Source organism: Pipistrellus hanaki, assembly GCF_964339955.1.
Source record: "Pipistrellus hanaki genome assembly, chromosome: 2".
Lineage (NCBI taxonomy): Eukaryota > Metazoa > Chordata > Mammalia > Chiroptera > Vespertilionidae > Pipistrellus > Pipistrellus hanaki.
The window spans coordinates 51192549-51208814 of NC_140504.1; the positions used below are offsets into that span (position 1 = coordinate 51192549).

Genomic DNA, 16266 nt, shown 5'->3' on the forward strand with positions numbered 1-16266 from the left:
TATCTATTAATAAGTGAATCTAAAAATAAAGTGAATAAAAAATCCGAGGAACAGAATAAACTGATGAATATAATAGAATCAGGGGCATAGAAAGTGAGTGGACTGACAATTCTCAGGAGGAAAGGGGTGTGAGGGGAGCTGGAAGAGACTGGACAAAAATTGTATACCTATAGATGAGGACGGTGGGAGGGAGGTGAGGGTAGAGGGTGGGGAGGGAACCAGGTAGAGGGGAGCTATGGGGGAAAAAGAGGAACAATTGTAATAATCTGAACACTAAACATTTATTTTAAAAAAGAAAATTTTATTTTATATTTAAGGAAGTTGAGGCTCAGGTGCACCCCTAAAATGAGGGATAGAGCTGGAACTTGGACTAAAATCTTTTGATCATTTTCTTCTTCATGGTCTAGTTAATGAAGTATGTTTTGTCTGGGGTGGGAAGAGAGGGAGCAGATCAGTTCCCTTTCCTGAAAGGTCAAGAAGGCTTCAGCTTGCTGGTTGTCAGCTGGAACTGGAGGATTGGTTTCTCCCTTGGGCAGATGTGGCCCTTGGGCAGATGTGGCCACTCCTTATTGCACCTCTGAACACAGAGAATGTCCGAATTTCAACTGTGTGTGCACAGTTCTACCCAGAGAGTTCAAGGTCATCCGTTGGTGCCTCTGAAGGGCTAATGAGTCCAGGGCAGATAGAATGACCTGATATGATTTGTTTCTTGACATTGGGTCTAAACACTGTGTTTGTAGAGATTATAAATGATTTGAGATTATATGCTGGTGTGAGTCCTGATATTGAGTTGACCTGGGCCTTCCTATGCATCTGGGGGTGGGGGATGAGACTGCAGAGGCCACGCCTCCCAGTCAATGGCTTTCCTTGGTTCTTTCCTCTGAATTAAGTACCTTTCCTCTGAATTAAGTCCCCTTTCCTCTGTCCATTGAGTCTCTTATTGTAAAACCAAAAATGAATTTTTTTTCTTGTAGCTGGTGGACAAGTCTAATAGTGTTTTTTTTCCTTGCTTTCTTTTCCCCCCTTTTGATGTGGATAAAATTTGCAATCTGTCTTCCTATATTTACATATATAATCTCTGATGATGATGACTTACGTTTGCAGTGTTCCAAAACTTCAAATATACTCAAGAACTAAATACTGTTAGTAGTCCGCCATGACGAAGTGACGGCATGAGCTAAAGTCAAACTTAAGAACTAAATATTATTGTCTAATAAATACCTAGAGGCGTAGAAATAGGTGACTTGGCACAAGCATGGGCGTGTTTTAAGTGCTGTCATTGTGTCCCCACTCTCCATTGCCCTATAATCGCTCTCTTCCCACATTACTCTTGTCCGTACCTTTCTGTTAATTTCATCCCCATTTTCTATTTCACATACACCTTTATAGTGCCCTCCTGCCACATTCCCACCTTGGCTGGTCCTTTCTCTGAAGTTGGTGTGTGGTTGGTGAGTTATTCTCACCCAATTCATGTCCACGGAATTGTCCGGTTGACTGTCCACCAATTACCCAAGTGTCCTTTTTGCTGAGAAAACAGAACATCACTAAGAAGATGGTTGTGAAAGACTTTTCTTAAAAATGCTAAGCCAACCCCTAGCTGGTTTGGCTTAGTGGATAGAACATTGGCCTGTAGACTGAAAGGTCCCGGGTTCAATTCCGGTCAAGGGCATGTACCGCAGTTGCAGGTTCCTCCCTAGTCCCGGGCCCTTGTCGGGGCTCGTGCAGGAGCCAACCACTGATGTGTTTCTCTCATGTCGATATTTCTCTCTGTCTTTCCGTCTCTCTTCCACTCTCTCTAAAAATCAATGGAAAAATACCCTTGGGTGAGGATTTACGTAAAAGAAAAAAAATGCTGAGCCAAGTGTTTGGACAGAGAACCCAGCGCTTTATCCTCGGCACTCATATTTCTTTCTGTCGCTCTACTTCCAAGAAAAAATATTTCTTCAGAGGTGCACAATCTCTGGAGAAAAGCAAGCGGTGGCCAGTTGTGAAAGTGAAATCCATCCCTCCAGCCGCCCCCCAACACCCCCCAGCGCATTAATGACCTCTAACACGCACGACCTCTCCGTTGGCACAGGTGACAAGACTACCTTCCAGCTGCAGGTGCGGCAGGTGGAGGACTATCCCGTGGACTTGTACTACCTGATGGACCTCTCCCTGTCCATGAAGGATGACTTGGACAACATCCGGACCCTGGGCACCAAGCTCGCTGAGGAGATGAGGAAGCTCACCAGCAACTTCCGCCTGGGGTTCGGGTCTTTTGTGGACAAAAGCATCTCTCCTTTCTCCTACACAGCGCCGAGGTACCAGACCAACCCATGCATCGGGTAAGTGACCAGCTTCCCTTCTGTTGGGCATTTAAGGGTGGGGGGATGGAGTAGTGGGAGAACTTAACCCAAAGGAAGGACTCAGGGGGGACATACTTAGGAGGGGAACCTGGCTTAGGTGTTTAATTTGGTTAACGATGACCCAGTTCTGTCCTCTCCCTCTGGGTGAACAAATGAACTGTCACAACGTGGTGTCAAGCTGCAATGATTGTAGTTCATCTGTTTCCCTGCCTACCTGGCATGGGACTCCTTGCTACCTTAACAGATTTTGGAGAATGTTCTCAGGAAGGGACAGATCCAGGTGATCAGGGAGGGAGCAAACTGAACCGCCTAAACGTTCCCCTTGTTTGGAGTGACTGAGATGCTTGGGATCAGTGAATTCAAAGTCTATCGATTGTTTGTAAAAAACTACAACTTAACCGTGATAAAACAAAATGAAATCCTGTGTTTTATTTTTTAAAAATATATTTTATTGATTTTTTACAGAGAGGAAGGGAGAGAGATAGAGAGCTAGAAACGTCGATGAGAGAGAAACATCGACCAGCTGCCTCTTGCACACCCACCACCGGGGATGTGCCCGCAACCAAGGTACATGCCCTTGACCGGAATCGAACCCGGGACCTTTCAGTCCGCAGACCGACGCTCTACCACTGAGCCAAACCGGTTTTGGCGAAATCCTGTGTTTTAAAGGTCTGATTTTTTTCCCCCCAACATAAGTACTTGAATTAGAAAATGTTTGACATGTTTTTAGAGAACAGGAGTTTCTAACTGCTGCAAGAAACAGATCCAAAGTATAGAATGGCTCCAACCTGCTGGCAGGTTATTCCTGCTCATCCAAGTGCACGTGGGTCTCCTGACCAGTGGGCACCTCTCCTCCAAGCACGTCTCAGGGCCCAGACGCCACCATCTCCCTCCTGTGGCTTCTAAGCTCATCTTGCCCGGAGATTGCTCATAGGAGGGAGGACCTTACGGGCCAGGAGGAGTGGCTTTCGCCTCTTCTGCTCCCACGTTCTAGTCTAAAGAACTGGGTTCTAGCAAGGAGGCTGAAGACCGAGGAAGATAAGGAAGGGGGACTGGTGAGCAGGTCTCTGCCCTGGTGAATATGTGTGGGGGGTGGAGGGGTCATATCCCCAACTCTCCTAACTACCTCGAGGGGGCTGGTTTGTTTCTTTTCTAGTCCTTTAAGTGCTCCTTTAAATGTAATGTGTCTACAATGATAGATGACTCCTAACTTTTTCTTGCCTCATCTCCATATTCAACTTTATTTAGTCATGTTCCTGGATAAGGAATAGCTAAGTTTTAAGTTCTTATCAAGTGTCAAACACCATACTAAATACTTTACATGGATTATTTTGTTTAATCTCATGATGTTTTGAGGTCTTTAAGGTAGATGTGTGCCATATATTTTTTTTAAAAATATATTTTTATTGATTTCAGAGAGAAAGGGACAGGGAGAGATAAAAACATTAACGATGAGAATCATTGGTGGGCTGCCTCCTGCATGCCCCCTACTGGGGATCAAGCCTGCAACCCTAGGGTATGTGCCCTTGACCGGAATTGAACCTGGGACCTTTCAGTCTGAAGACTAATTAATGCTCTATCCACTGAGCCAAACCAGCTACGACGTGTGCCATATTTTAAAGATGAGAACAGCTGAAACCGGTTTGGCTCATTGGTAGAGTGTTGGTCTGCGGACTGAAAGGTCCCAGGTTCGATTCCGGTCAAGGGCATGTACGTTTGTTGCGGGCACATCCCCAGTGGGGGGTGTGCAAGAGGCAGCTGGTCGGTGTTTCTCTCTCATCGACATTTCTAGGTCTCTATCTCTCCCCCTTTCTCTCTGTAAAAAATTAATAAAAATATAATTTTAAAAATAAATAAATAAATAAAGATGAGAACAGTGAGACGTAGAGAGAATAAATAATTTGCCTGAGATTACACAAATAATAAGGGGTAGACTTGTATTCCGCCCCCCATCCAAATCATACTACAACACACAAACTTTACCTGCATGTAAGTAATCATACTCATTCCAAAACCGCCCGCCCTCTGATGTGTGCCTAAGGGTTGTGTTGGGCTCTGCTGCAGTAACAAACAAACCACAGGGCTCAGTGGCTCAACCCAGTGAAAGTTTATATCTCTTGCTGGTACAACATCTGATGAGGATTGAACTGCTTTCCATGGCAGCTTTCCCTCCCGCGGTGACTCAGGGAGCCAGGCTCTTGCCATGTGTGAGGTCATTTTTTGATTCTTGATCTCCTTGGCTGCTGCCCTAGGAGCAGAGAGCTGTTGTAGCACCCTGAGCCTTTCCAGCATCTCGCTCCTCGTTGGCAGCCTCGGCCGCTCCCAGCTCTGGGTTGGGCTGGTGGTTGGGCTGAGGTGGTATGTATGCTGGTGGTGTATGTTCTTCTGAATCCTTCCTGATTCTTCTGTCCAGGCTCCTGGAAGTGAGCATAGATCTTCCTCAAGGGTTGGGAGTGGACACAGGGGTGGAAAAAACACTCAAGAGAAGAAGCAGCTTTATATGCACATGAGATTGAGTTCCTTAACCAGGAAGCAGCACTGGGTGTCATCATTTGCTGGGTTTAACTGCCTCCTGGCTGCCGGTGGCTTTGGGCATTATTACGTTGGTCCTGTCTCAAAGGCCCTTTGTAGCTGAGTCCCAGTGCCATGTGTTCTATCACTGGCATTCTGCTGCTGACCAGGGTTACCAGCATCTTAATCAAAACTTTTTTCAGTTCATCCGGATTAGTGATTCTATCTGCTTCTTTTCCCCTCTGCCCTCTGATTGGGCCCTGTCTCCAGATAGACAAAGGTGTGTCTCCCCTTTCATCCCCCTGTAGAGCACCCACGAACTGTGAGCTGCTAGCCTGGAAGCTGGCAGAGGATGAAGGGCTGGCTCTGGGCACCCTGCATTTGAATTCAGGTTATTACACACGACTTATTCAGAGCCCCTTTCCTAAGCCCTAGAAGGCAGAGCCAACTGCAGACAGTAAAGGTCTTGACAGTGAGTGCAAGGCACACTGAAAAGCTGCTTGTCAGGCAGGAAATGTAGGGAAGAATGGGAGCTGTGAAGGAAACGTCACATCTCAGTTATGCAAATCTATCTTTTGCAAGCTGGGCCGTGCACCGGGGAGTCACTGCTTGGCTCAGGGAGCTGGCCGAGGCTTCTCTCTCGTGGCTTAGCGGTGGGCGTGTGCTGTGTCCTGGGAGATGGCCCACTGCTCCGAGGACGTATGTAATCTGTTCCCGGGCCTCATCCGGCCTCTACATAGGCTTTGTCTGCCTTTCTGAATTTTAATGGCTCTGCGAACCAGTTACCAATATTTAGAAAGTAGATCTAACCACAAATAACCAGGATTCCTAGGTTTTCTTGAAAGACTGGAAGGTCTAGTAAAGCTGGACTAATTCCACTTAAGGCTTGGCTGCCACAGTCCCCACCACTCCCTCTTGTCTCACAGCTGGCCTGTGTCACTGGTTTGTGTTAAAATGCCTGGCTGGCAGACATTGTGATTCTTGTCTGTTCTTTTTCTTCAGCAAATGTGGAGAGAAAAATCACAGCGTTCTCTGTGGTGGTGAGAGCAGCAGAAGCATCCCCCGGGAAGTTTCGGGCCCTGGGGTGGTGGGGAGGCGGGGAGTTAGGAGAGGTGACTTAGTCACCTGTGCAGGATATCTCAGCGAAGAGAGAGGCAGTTCTTCGTGGAGCTTTCCTGAGGTTTGTTCCTTCTCCTGCTGTTCCAGATGTTTCTGCCAAAGGATCACAATCCTTGACTCATTCCTTCCCATCTTAGAGTGCCCGAGAAAGACCGGACTAAAGTGATCAGTACTAGGTTTGCGACAGGAGAAAGAAAAAATGTAGTATAGTTGAAACCAGTTTGGGTCAGTGGATAGAGCGTCAGTCTGTGGGCTGAAAGGTTCCAGGTTCGATTCTGGTCAAGGGCATTGGTTGCGGGCACATCCCCAGTAGGGGGTGTGCAAGAGGCAGCAGATCCATGATTCTCCCTCATTGACGTTTCTAACTCTCTATCCCTCTCCCTTCCTCTCTGTGGAAAATCAATAAAATACCACAAAAAAACAAAAAAACAAACCCAAACAACAAGACAAAAAACAAAACAAAAACTGAACACTACTATTCAATAGCAATAAGATTAAAGAATAATTAAAAAAAAAAAAAAAAAGAAAGAAAGAAAGAAAGAAAGAAAGAAAGAAAGAAAGAAAGAAAGAAAGAAAGATGTAGAGCAGCCCTGGCTGGTGGCTCAGCTGGTTGGTGTGTCATCCCGTACACTAAAAGTGGCAGGTTCGGGCTCCTGCTGGGTACATATGGGAGGCAACCAATCAATGTTTCTCTCTCTCTTCCCCCCTCTCTCCCTTCCTCTCTCTCTAACATCAATTTAATCCTCAGATGAGGATTAAAGAAAAGATGTAGTGTAATTTAATCATTAGATTGAAGAACTGTAGTTGCTATTCTGAGTCATAGGAATAGTCTGACTGGGAAGAGTCACAAGAGAGTCACTGATTTGAAGGATTAACCCAACTGCTGTTTCTGGTTCTGAACACTTTTCCTTTTATTAGAGGTATTGGGCTCTTCTTTAATTACATGTCATATCTCATCTGTACGTGCAATCTAAAAAAAAAAGCCAAACTCGCCCTGGCCAGGTAGCTCAGTTGGTTAGAGTATTGTCCTGATATGCCAAGGTTGTGGGTTCAGTCTCTGGTCAGGGCACATACAAGAATCAACCAGTGATTGAATTCATCAATATATTCTCTCTCTCTTTCTCTCTCTCTCTTTCTCTCTCTCTCTCTTTTCCCTTCCCTTCCCTTTCCTTCTTTTCCTTTCCCTCCTTCCTCACTTCCTCCCTCCCTCTCCCTCTTCCCCCTTCCTCGCCCACTCTCCTCCCTCCTCCATTACTCCCTCCCTTCCTCCACTACTAATCAATCAATGAAAAATTTCATTTGTTAAAAAAATTAAAATTTAAATTAAAAAAAAAACCGAACCCATAGAAACAGAGAGGAGAGTGGTGGTTCCCAGAGGCTGGGAGGTGGAGAGGAGGAAATGGAGAGACGTTGGTCCTAGGTTGTAAGATGAATACGTTCTGGGGATCTAATCTACAACATTGGATTGATAGTCAACAACAAGATACTTGAAATTATACTCATATAGTTGGAAGTTGTTAAGAGAGATCTTAAATGTTCTCACAATTCTTACAAAAAATGGAAATACTTGGTCTGCCTGTTTAATCAGAGAGTACATCCTTATTCTTGAAAATTCTCAGACATTATCTCTTCGATTCATCTCTCCTATTCTGTTCACTTGCTTTTAATATCACCACGTGTGTCAGAGCTTCTCATTCTAAACTTTGTGTTTTTAAATTTTTCTCCTGTAATTTCTACTTCTTTTTAAAAAAATATATATATTATTGATTTATCACAGAGAGGAAGAGAGAAACATCGATGAGAGAGAATCATCAATCAGCTGCCTCTTGCACACTCCCTGTGCCCACAACCAAGGTACATGCCCTTGACCGGAATTGAACCTGGGACCTTTCAGTCCCCAGGCCGACACTCTATCTACTGAGCCAAACCGGTTTCGGCCTACCTCTTTTTTTTAATTGTTCTACCCTAAACTGCTGAAGAATTGTCTTCCAGTTTGTCACTTTGTTCTTCAGTTGCCTAATTTGTACTCTGAAGTTTCATTTTGGAATTCTGGTGACTATATTTTTAATTTGATTCTTTTTCAGACTATTTTTCATATTATTTTTTCACAGCCTTCTGACTCTCCTCCCTCCCCCCAATAATACCCTGTTCTGGAATAGCCTTGCTTTAAAGGATGTTCTGTCATCTCTGCCTCTGGAACGGCAGCCCCCTCGGGTGGCTGAGTTTGCTGGCCTCCCTCATGGTGGTTTGTTTCTCACGGGTCTGCACCTGTGCGTTAGCTCCTCCTCACCAGAGCGCCACATGCTCCAGATGTGCTGGCCGCCCTGTAGGGCGACTTTATGTTTGCTGCTGCCAGGACCCTCCAGCTGCCCTGGGACTAGTCTTCCCGTTCATTTCTTAGCTGGGGAGTTCTTTCACAGTAAAAGAAGTGAATTCTGACTTGCTGGGCCTGGACTTGCAATTTTATTGGGTGACTCATCTCACTCTTGGCCCAGAGTGGATGTTCCCTCTTTCCCAGGCCAGTGGCTGGAATTTTTCTGTTTTTGATTTTAGTGACAGGTCGGACACTTAGCATATTAGCTTGTATATATAGAGATGCTCTCCAGGCTCTTTAAGCATATGTATTTTATTTGTCTTCCTGGTTCATAACCCTTAATTTAGTAACCACCACCAAGTCCCCCCTACCCCCACACGGCCCTACCTGGGATCTATGGTGCAGACACAGGGCAGAGGTGGAAGGATTTCCTGGCACGAGACCCCCAAACACTAGATCTAAAGGTCACTCAGCTCTTCCAAGGGTTAGATGACTTCCAAGGGTTAGAGGAGCCACAGGTGATATTGTATTCCAGCGATATTCAGCAAGGTCTGTCCTTCTCCACCTAAGCTGTTTTTTAGAGGTGACCAATCTGGTTGAAATTAATTCTTTGTAAAGAAGGCTTCTCACTGGCCAGCTGATTTTCCAGTTCCTAATTACTTAGTAGTAATTCTCCGCAGTAAAAATTTATCTATGATGGACCCTTGAACAACACAGGTTTGAAGTTCATGTGCAAGTATATTTATATGCAGACTTTTTTCAATAAACATGTGCAATAGTGTAAGTATTTTCTCTCTTTTAGGGTTTTATTAATAACATTTTCTTTTTCTTTTTTTAAATATATTTTATTGATTTTGTACAGAGAGGAAGGGAGAGAGATAGTTAGAAACATCGATGAGAGAGAGTCATCGATCAGCTGCCTCTTGCACACCCCCTATTGGGGATATGCCCGCAACCAAGGTACATGCCCTTGACCGGAATCGAACCCAGGTCCCTTCAGTTCCCAAGCCGACGCTCTATCCATTGAGCCAAACCGGTTTCGGCAACATTTTCTTTTCCCTAGCTTTCTTTATTGTAAGAGTCCTATCTAATAAAAGAGTAATATGCAAATTAACCATCACTACACTACACCCACCAGCCAATCAGAGCAAGTATGCAAATTTACCCAATCAAGATGGCTATAGTCACAGAGAGCAGGAGAGAGGCTTGGGTTTCCTAAGCAACAGTGGAAGCCAAGCTTTCCACCTTCCCTTGCCAGCCTAAGCCTTCACTCAAGGCTACAAAGTTTCAATTATAGAAGGTAAACAAATCCAAATAGAAATGGCTGCTGCCACAGAGCAAGCAGAAGACTTGGCTCCGCTCCAGGCTACAAAGTTTCAGTTGTAGAAGGTAAATAAGTTCCAGATACCAGGGCCTTCACTTGGGTCGCCAGGGTGTGTGGCTGGCCTGCAAACCACCACAGGCCCCTCGCTCAGGCTGCCCTATGCCCCAAGGGAACCCCCACCCTAATCCGGGATACCCTTCAGTACAAACCAGCTGGTCCCCACCCATGCACCAGGCCCTCTATCCTATCTAATAAAAGAGTAATATGCGGATTGACCATCACTCCAACACATGTGGTCAAAGATAACTGCCCTTATGTGGACATAAGATGGCCACCACAAGATGGCCAGCAGGGGAGGGCAGTTGAGAGGAACCAGGCCTGCAAGGAAGGGCAGTTGGAGGCGATCAACTTTGCAGGGGAGGGCAGTTAGAGGTGACCAGGTGACAGAGGAGGGAAGTTGAGGTCAAACAGGCTGACAGGGGAGCAGTTAGACATCAATTGGGCTGGCATGGGAGTGGTTAGGGGGTGATCAGGTTGGTAGACAGAAGTGGTTAGGGGCAATTAGGAAGGCAGGCAGGCGAGCAGTTGGGAGCCAGCAGTCCTGGATTGTGAGAGGGATCCCAGATTGGAGAGGGTGCAGGCTGGGCTGAGGGACACCCCTTGCCCCCATGCACGAATTTTGTGCACTGGGCCTCTAGTACAGTATATAATACAAAACACACAAAATCAGTGTTAAAAGACTATTTATGTTATCCTCAAAGCTTCTGATCAACAGTAGACCATTAGTAGTTAAGTTTTGGGGAATCAAAAATCATATGTGGATTTTCACCTGCATGTGGTGTTAGTGCCCCTAACACTCCCCAACACCTCCCCCCCCTTCAACCTCCCCCCCATTGTTCAAGGGCCAACTGTACTTAATTGCTGTTTTCAGGGTTGAAAGAGAAAAGTAAAAAATGCTGAGCCAATTTCGCTGAGCTTGTCACAGCTCTTCTGGTTTTCTCATTGAACGGCTGTTATTATTGTGCGCCTCTCCTCCCTTTCCTTAGCTAACCTGATTAACTGCGACAGTCAGCACATACCTGAAATCATGGACCAGCACGACACAGGAGGGAGTAGCTGCTGAGAGGAAGAGGGAGAGGGAAGGGGGAGTTTGTATGTACTTCCTCTTAGGCCTGTCCATGTGTTAGATGACCCCAGAGGAGACCTCAGCTCATTCCTTTTTCCAGATGGCAATGCAATTTCTACAACCCTTCTCTTTCTGGAAAAATGAGACAGGGATGAAAAGTTTGGGTGGCCCCAGGCACGGGTGAGAGGAATCTGACCTGTCCAAGCACGAGGTGCAGGTGAAGATTTGGGGGTAGGAGGAAGGAGTGAACAAACAGGACAGCAGATGGGGAAACGTCTAGCTGCTGCCCATCTGGAGAGAGCCATGGCCGCGGTGCCGTTGGGATTGACTGTCCAGAGCTGGCGAGTTGCTAGTGCCTGGCGGACGGAGCAGGCACTGTCTGTCCCAGGAGAGTGCAGTGGCCTCTCAGGGAGCCAGAGATGGCCTCTGCAGAAGGAGGGAGCCTGTGCAGACCTGCCCTGGCCGCCGCCTCTTGGCCACAGGGAGGCACGATCTCTAGGAATTGCTAAGCCTGTTTCCCTTCCCGGGCACAGGGCTGGCATTGGAGCACAGGGCTTTCCCATAGGCCTCGGTTAGTGTTTATTTTTCATCTTTTGTTCCGAAATGAAAGCTTCCTTAACATGTCCACAGATCTGCAGGCTGGTCCAGCCTGCCTTCCCCGCCTCCTCTTAGCCCAGGGGTCTTCAAACTACGGCCCGCGGGCCACATGCGGCCCGCAGAAGAGTCTGATCAGGCCCGCCAGGTTTTTTGGGCAGTGAGCGCAGCCGAGGTGTTACAGTAGGAATTAGTAGTTCATATAGTCCGGCCCTCCAGCTCTCTGAGGGACCGTGATCTGGCCCCCACTTTAAAAAGTTTGAGGACCCCTGTACCTTGCCCTCACTCTCTGCACTGCAGCCCCGCTGGCCTCCCTATTTCATCGGCTGAAATGCCTGAAACTACAACTGGGATCCAACTTCTTCCTTCCTAGCATGGGCCGCTGGGGATACCTCCTGCACCTCACGATGAGATTGCACAGTGTTTCATTAATACGGTGCACTAACCTGTTATCGAGATGTGGCACTTCCCTCTTTCCAAACTTCTAGATACAGTTTTCCATTAGGAGAAGGTTGATTTCTAAATGATATTTATTGCATCTGGGAGAGCTGATAGCTGAGTGTTGCGATATTTATGAATGAATGAATGAAGAAGCAGAAAGAACATCTCCGTTCCTGTTGCATTTAACACTGGCTCATCTGCCAGCATGTCCTGTGGCCTCTGCGGGGGCTGACGTGAAGGGGTTATGTGATCCTTTGCCGCATGACAGCAGCCGAGTGGGAAAGCTGGTTTCACAGAGTAGCTGCGTACGTTACCTTCCCTTGACATTGCCCCGGCCCTGAACCTCCAGCACCCAAACCCCTGGCCCCGCTCCCTGAGTCTTCCTCTGAGCCCAGCAGCCTGGTGTGACCGCTGCTTCCTCTCGCCCACACGTCCTTTTCATTCACTCACAACCTGGTATCTGCTGTCTTGCCTGCAGTGTAGAGCTCGATGTTTGGAGAGTCGAGACTATTTCTCTTTGCTCTCTCCACTGTGCCGGTCCCCGGGGCACACAGTAGGTGCCGGGCAAAAATTCAAGCATAGTGGGTTGTTTAAGATCTAGAGACCGTGATGGAAGAGTGACTCCTTTCCTCTTTCTCTCTAGTTACAAGTTGTTCCCAAACTGCGTCCCTTCCTTTGGGTTCCGCCACCTGCTGCCTCTCACGGACAGAGTGGACAGCTTCAACGAGGAAGTTCGGAAACAGAGGGTGTCCCGGAACCGCGACGCCCCCGAGGGCGGCTTCGACGCCATACTCCAGGCCGCTGTCTGCAAGGTAACGCTCCTCTCCGGTCCTGGCCCTTCGTGGGAGGCCCGGGAAGAGAGCGTCAGGGTGGGCGTGGACACTGCCTGCAGGACAGGGCAGACTCTGAGCCGCCCCAGCATGTGGCTTCCATGTCAGAGGATGAGCTCAGTGGGCCCTGGGAAAGCTACCACCGCCAGCGGGGCCCGAGCTCAGGGATGGATCCGGCTGGCGTGTATCTCTCTGTGTGTCGGGGTGTGGCTGTAGCAATGGGATGCTGTCGGTGCCAGGAGACAGCTGTTGTGTGTTTATACATTTGGCTTTTAGCATCTCTTCAGGGGTAAAAAAAAAATCTAAAGGTCCAGCCAAATGCATGGAAGCTTATCGAGCTTTCTGGCCCGATGTTGGTAAACCTTAAATATGGTGGAGGATCCAGCTGGAGGGGAGAACTGCATGTCATCTCTGGTTGCATTTCTGTTTGTTTGTTTTCCTCCTGCTCCTCTGTGAGCCATGAATCCAGAGGGAAGGCATAGACTTAGGTCAGAAATGAACTCACGCTTTGAGGGTTCCAGTCTCAGCAGAATATATCATTGGAATGTTGGTAATGACTTCTTCTTAAAATAATGGCCTGCTGTCAAAACAAGCCGGTAACAACAACAAAGCATAAAAATCACTCTTGAATTTGCTATCCCAATGCATACTTTTTGAAAATTTTCCATAGTGGTCATCACAAAGCACATGCAATTGGCAAAGCTTCCTTGAAGCGTGAGGCGGGCTCGGCAGTGGGGCTGCGGTGTGGGGAGGGCCGGGAAGGAGGCTGGGACTCTGTCTGGAGAAGCTGTATCAGCGGCCGCTGTTCCTTCACTAGGCAATAAGCACTTCACTGGCCGTTCACACGCTCTGATCCTCGAGGGCCTGTGCCCAGTGTGGTTCGCTCTGTTCCCCTCCACTCGCTCCGTCGGGGTGACCAGAGAGCCAGTTTCCTTTCTGAAACAAGAAACCGAAACAATCGACCAAGACGGCGAAGGGGAAGGAACAGCGTGAAGAAGGTCCTCTTCTCGGTCCCACAGCTGGTCACGCGCGGTGTCCTCTGGCCGCCCCGGAGAGGAGGGCTTCCCAGAGGCCCCGGCCGGGGCGGCTGCAGGTGGCCCCTTCCCAGCTGCGGGCCGAGCCAGAGGGTTTGACTCAGAGTTTCCCCGATGCTTTGTAGCCTTCCGAGAAAGCGAGATGGGACACAGCTACAGTGTGCTCAGCTCTGAATCTCTCGAATGCATCACAGAATAGACAGTGTCTACGTTGGCTTCAGAAAGGAAAATGGTATTTTGACGGGCATGCATCGATGGTGTGAGGCGTTGTCTTCAGAGACATGCTGCCAAATCCACTCCTTGGCAGGGACGAGCAGTGCAGGGAAGACATAGGTTGCCTCTGTCTTCCCGTCTTGAGATTTTGTTCATTTGGAGGTGGGGCGGGAGGAGAGGGAAAAATCACCTTTAAGGCTCCGGAAAGAACCCAGCGACAGGCTTAAGCAATGGCCAGTGATATGACTGTTTAATTCTCTTCATGGGAAGGGCATGACGATGCTTAAAGCAGAGGCGTGCAGCTCCGTGCCCATGCCGCTTTGCATCGGAGGAGGCGAAGGCCCTCCCTGGCTTTCTGCTGGTTAAGGAGCTGTGGATTAATGTGCACTTTGGAATCACTGACTGACTTAGTCAAGGAGGTGATGTTTCCTGGTTTTGCCTCCCCGCCCGTGAGCTGTGTTTTGGGCTTCCCTGCCCTGCGCTCAACTGCTCGTGAGAACTGCCTGAATTACAGCTCAGAATTACAACAGGCTGTGCGTGAGAGCTTGCATCTCCTTTGATTTCCCAGTATAAAGCCCTGTTTCCTGCATAGAAGGTGTCTGCACCCCTTGGCTTCCTGTCTGAGGACTTCAGGGGAAATCAGGAGGCCCTTCGACGCCTCAGGCTGTATTTCTGTACCTGGTGGGAACGTCAGTTTTTCCTTTCAAGTGACGGCTCCTCTCTGCTTTAAATGCCCGTTTGGCCAAGAGGAAAAGAGATGGGGTTTATTCCCGGCCTCTAGCACTGCTCTCCCAGACTCCATCCCTAACTCTGCGTCCAGCCAGTGACCTCGAGTCTGTTCCTCTGACTCATGTGAGGCCCTTTGCACATGCGGTTTCCTCTGCCCGGAATATTCTTCCTCCGTTCTCCGGCTCTTCTTTCCTTTTTCATTAGCGGTCTTTATTTTGTAAGAGCAGCTTTAGGTTCACAGAACTGAGCAGGTAGTACCCAGAGTTCCCATATACCACCCCCTCCCCCCACAAGGAGCCTCCCCCATTGTCAATACCCCTCCCCCCGCAATGATATATTTGTCACAACTGATGAACTTATAGTGACACATCATTGTCCTCCAAAGTCCCTAGTTCACACCGGGGTTCACTCTCAGCGTACATTCTGTGGGTTTGACAAAGTGTAATGACAGGTATCCCCTATTGCAGTATCATTCAGACCAGCTCCACTGCCCCAGGCACCCTCCGTGCTCTGCCTAGGCACCCTCCCTCCTTCCCTGAACCCTCTTTTCTTTTCATGTCTAATCCACGGCCACCTCTGGTTGAGATCTCCGCTTCCTTGTCTGTGCAGGGGGAGCCCTGCCCGATGGGTCCTCCTGGCCAGGTCAGAGTCCCGAGCACCAGACCCCCGGCCACATGCACCCAGCTCCCACGTTATTTTATTTGAGCCACTCCCTGTGTGCTCTCTGTCCCTCCTCTGAGGCAGTAAGCTCTCTGAGGACAGGGACCTGTCTCTTTCTCTCCAGACGTCAGATGCGGCTATTTTCCTCAGAGTCTGCTTTGCTGCCAGGAACCACTGCTTTGATCTATAGTAGCCCCTTCCTGCCTGTGTTCTGAACCATGCACCCAAATGCATCGCACATCACAGGTTCACGAACACATTTGATGAAGAAACAGACGCTCTGTCCTTGCAGATTCCATTGCGCTCCCGAAGTCCAGGAGCCCCCAGGCCCACCCTCTCACCACACCAGGCGGCCCCCATGCCACGTGCTTCCCACATGTCCACTACGATGGGAAGTATGGTTACTCGGCAGTACTTTCTCACTCAGAGCGCATCTATCAAGCCCCCAGGAAGTGTGCAGTGGCAGGTAGGATGACGAAACCTAAAGGATGATGAGAACAAGTCCCTGTCCTCGGGGATGTGATCTGAGCTGGCGGATCCACCAGAAAGTCAATAAAAGAACCTGTTTGTAAACATTAGATGGGACCATATGAAATGATTGTCATTGGCGGTGCACCTCTCAGCTGCATTATCATGGGCCACCATGTCCATGAACTCTATCATGGGTGCTCATGTGTAGGATAGTTGATATTTGGCTATTGATAATTTCCTCCACAGAAACAGAGAGCTCCTGTGGTTCAGCCTTACACGTCCCAGTGTTTCTCTTCTTCAGTTTGGGTTGGACTCTCCATGGAGTCCACATCCGGCATGTCCTGCTCACCCTGCTGGGGCTGGGGCTGGGACTCGAGGCCAATGTCTAAGTCCTGAGTCACAGGCTGAGATTTCTTTTCCCCAAGGAAAGAAATATTACACTCTTGCCCTCAAGTTCAATCACAGAACAGATTTTAAAAAAAATATTTTTATTATGAAATATGGATGGAAGCAGGAGAAAGAGCTATTATTAAGAACATGTTTATTGTTATA

General features: G+C 48.2%; 1 protein-coding gene across 1 annotated transcript in view; it reads left to right on the forward strand.

The window, feature by feature from the left end:
• The window catches only part of ITGB5 (integrin subunit beta 5), a 111237-nt gene that overhangs the window by 31779 nt on the left and 63192 nt on the right, over positions 1–16266 (forward strand). Inside the window, exons 4-5 of the mRNA XM_084871570.1 lie at positions 2078–2327; positions 12421–12589. Coding sequence (XP_084727696.1) covers positions 2078–2327; positions 12421–12589 — 419 coding nt within the window. The remainder of the gene's footprint in view (positions 1–2077; positions 2328–12420; positions 12590–16266) is intronic.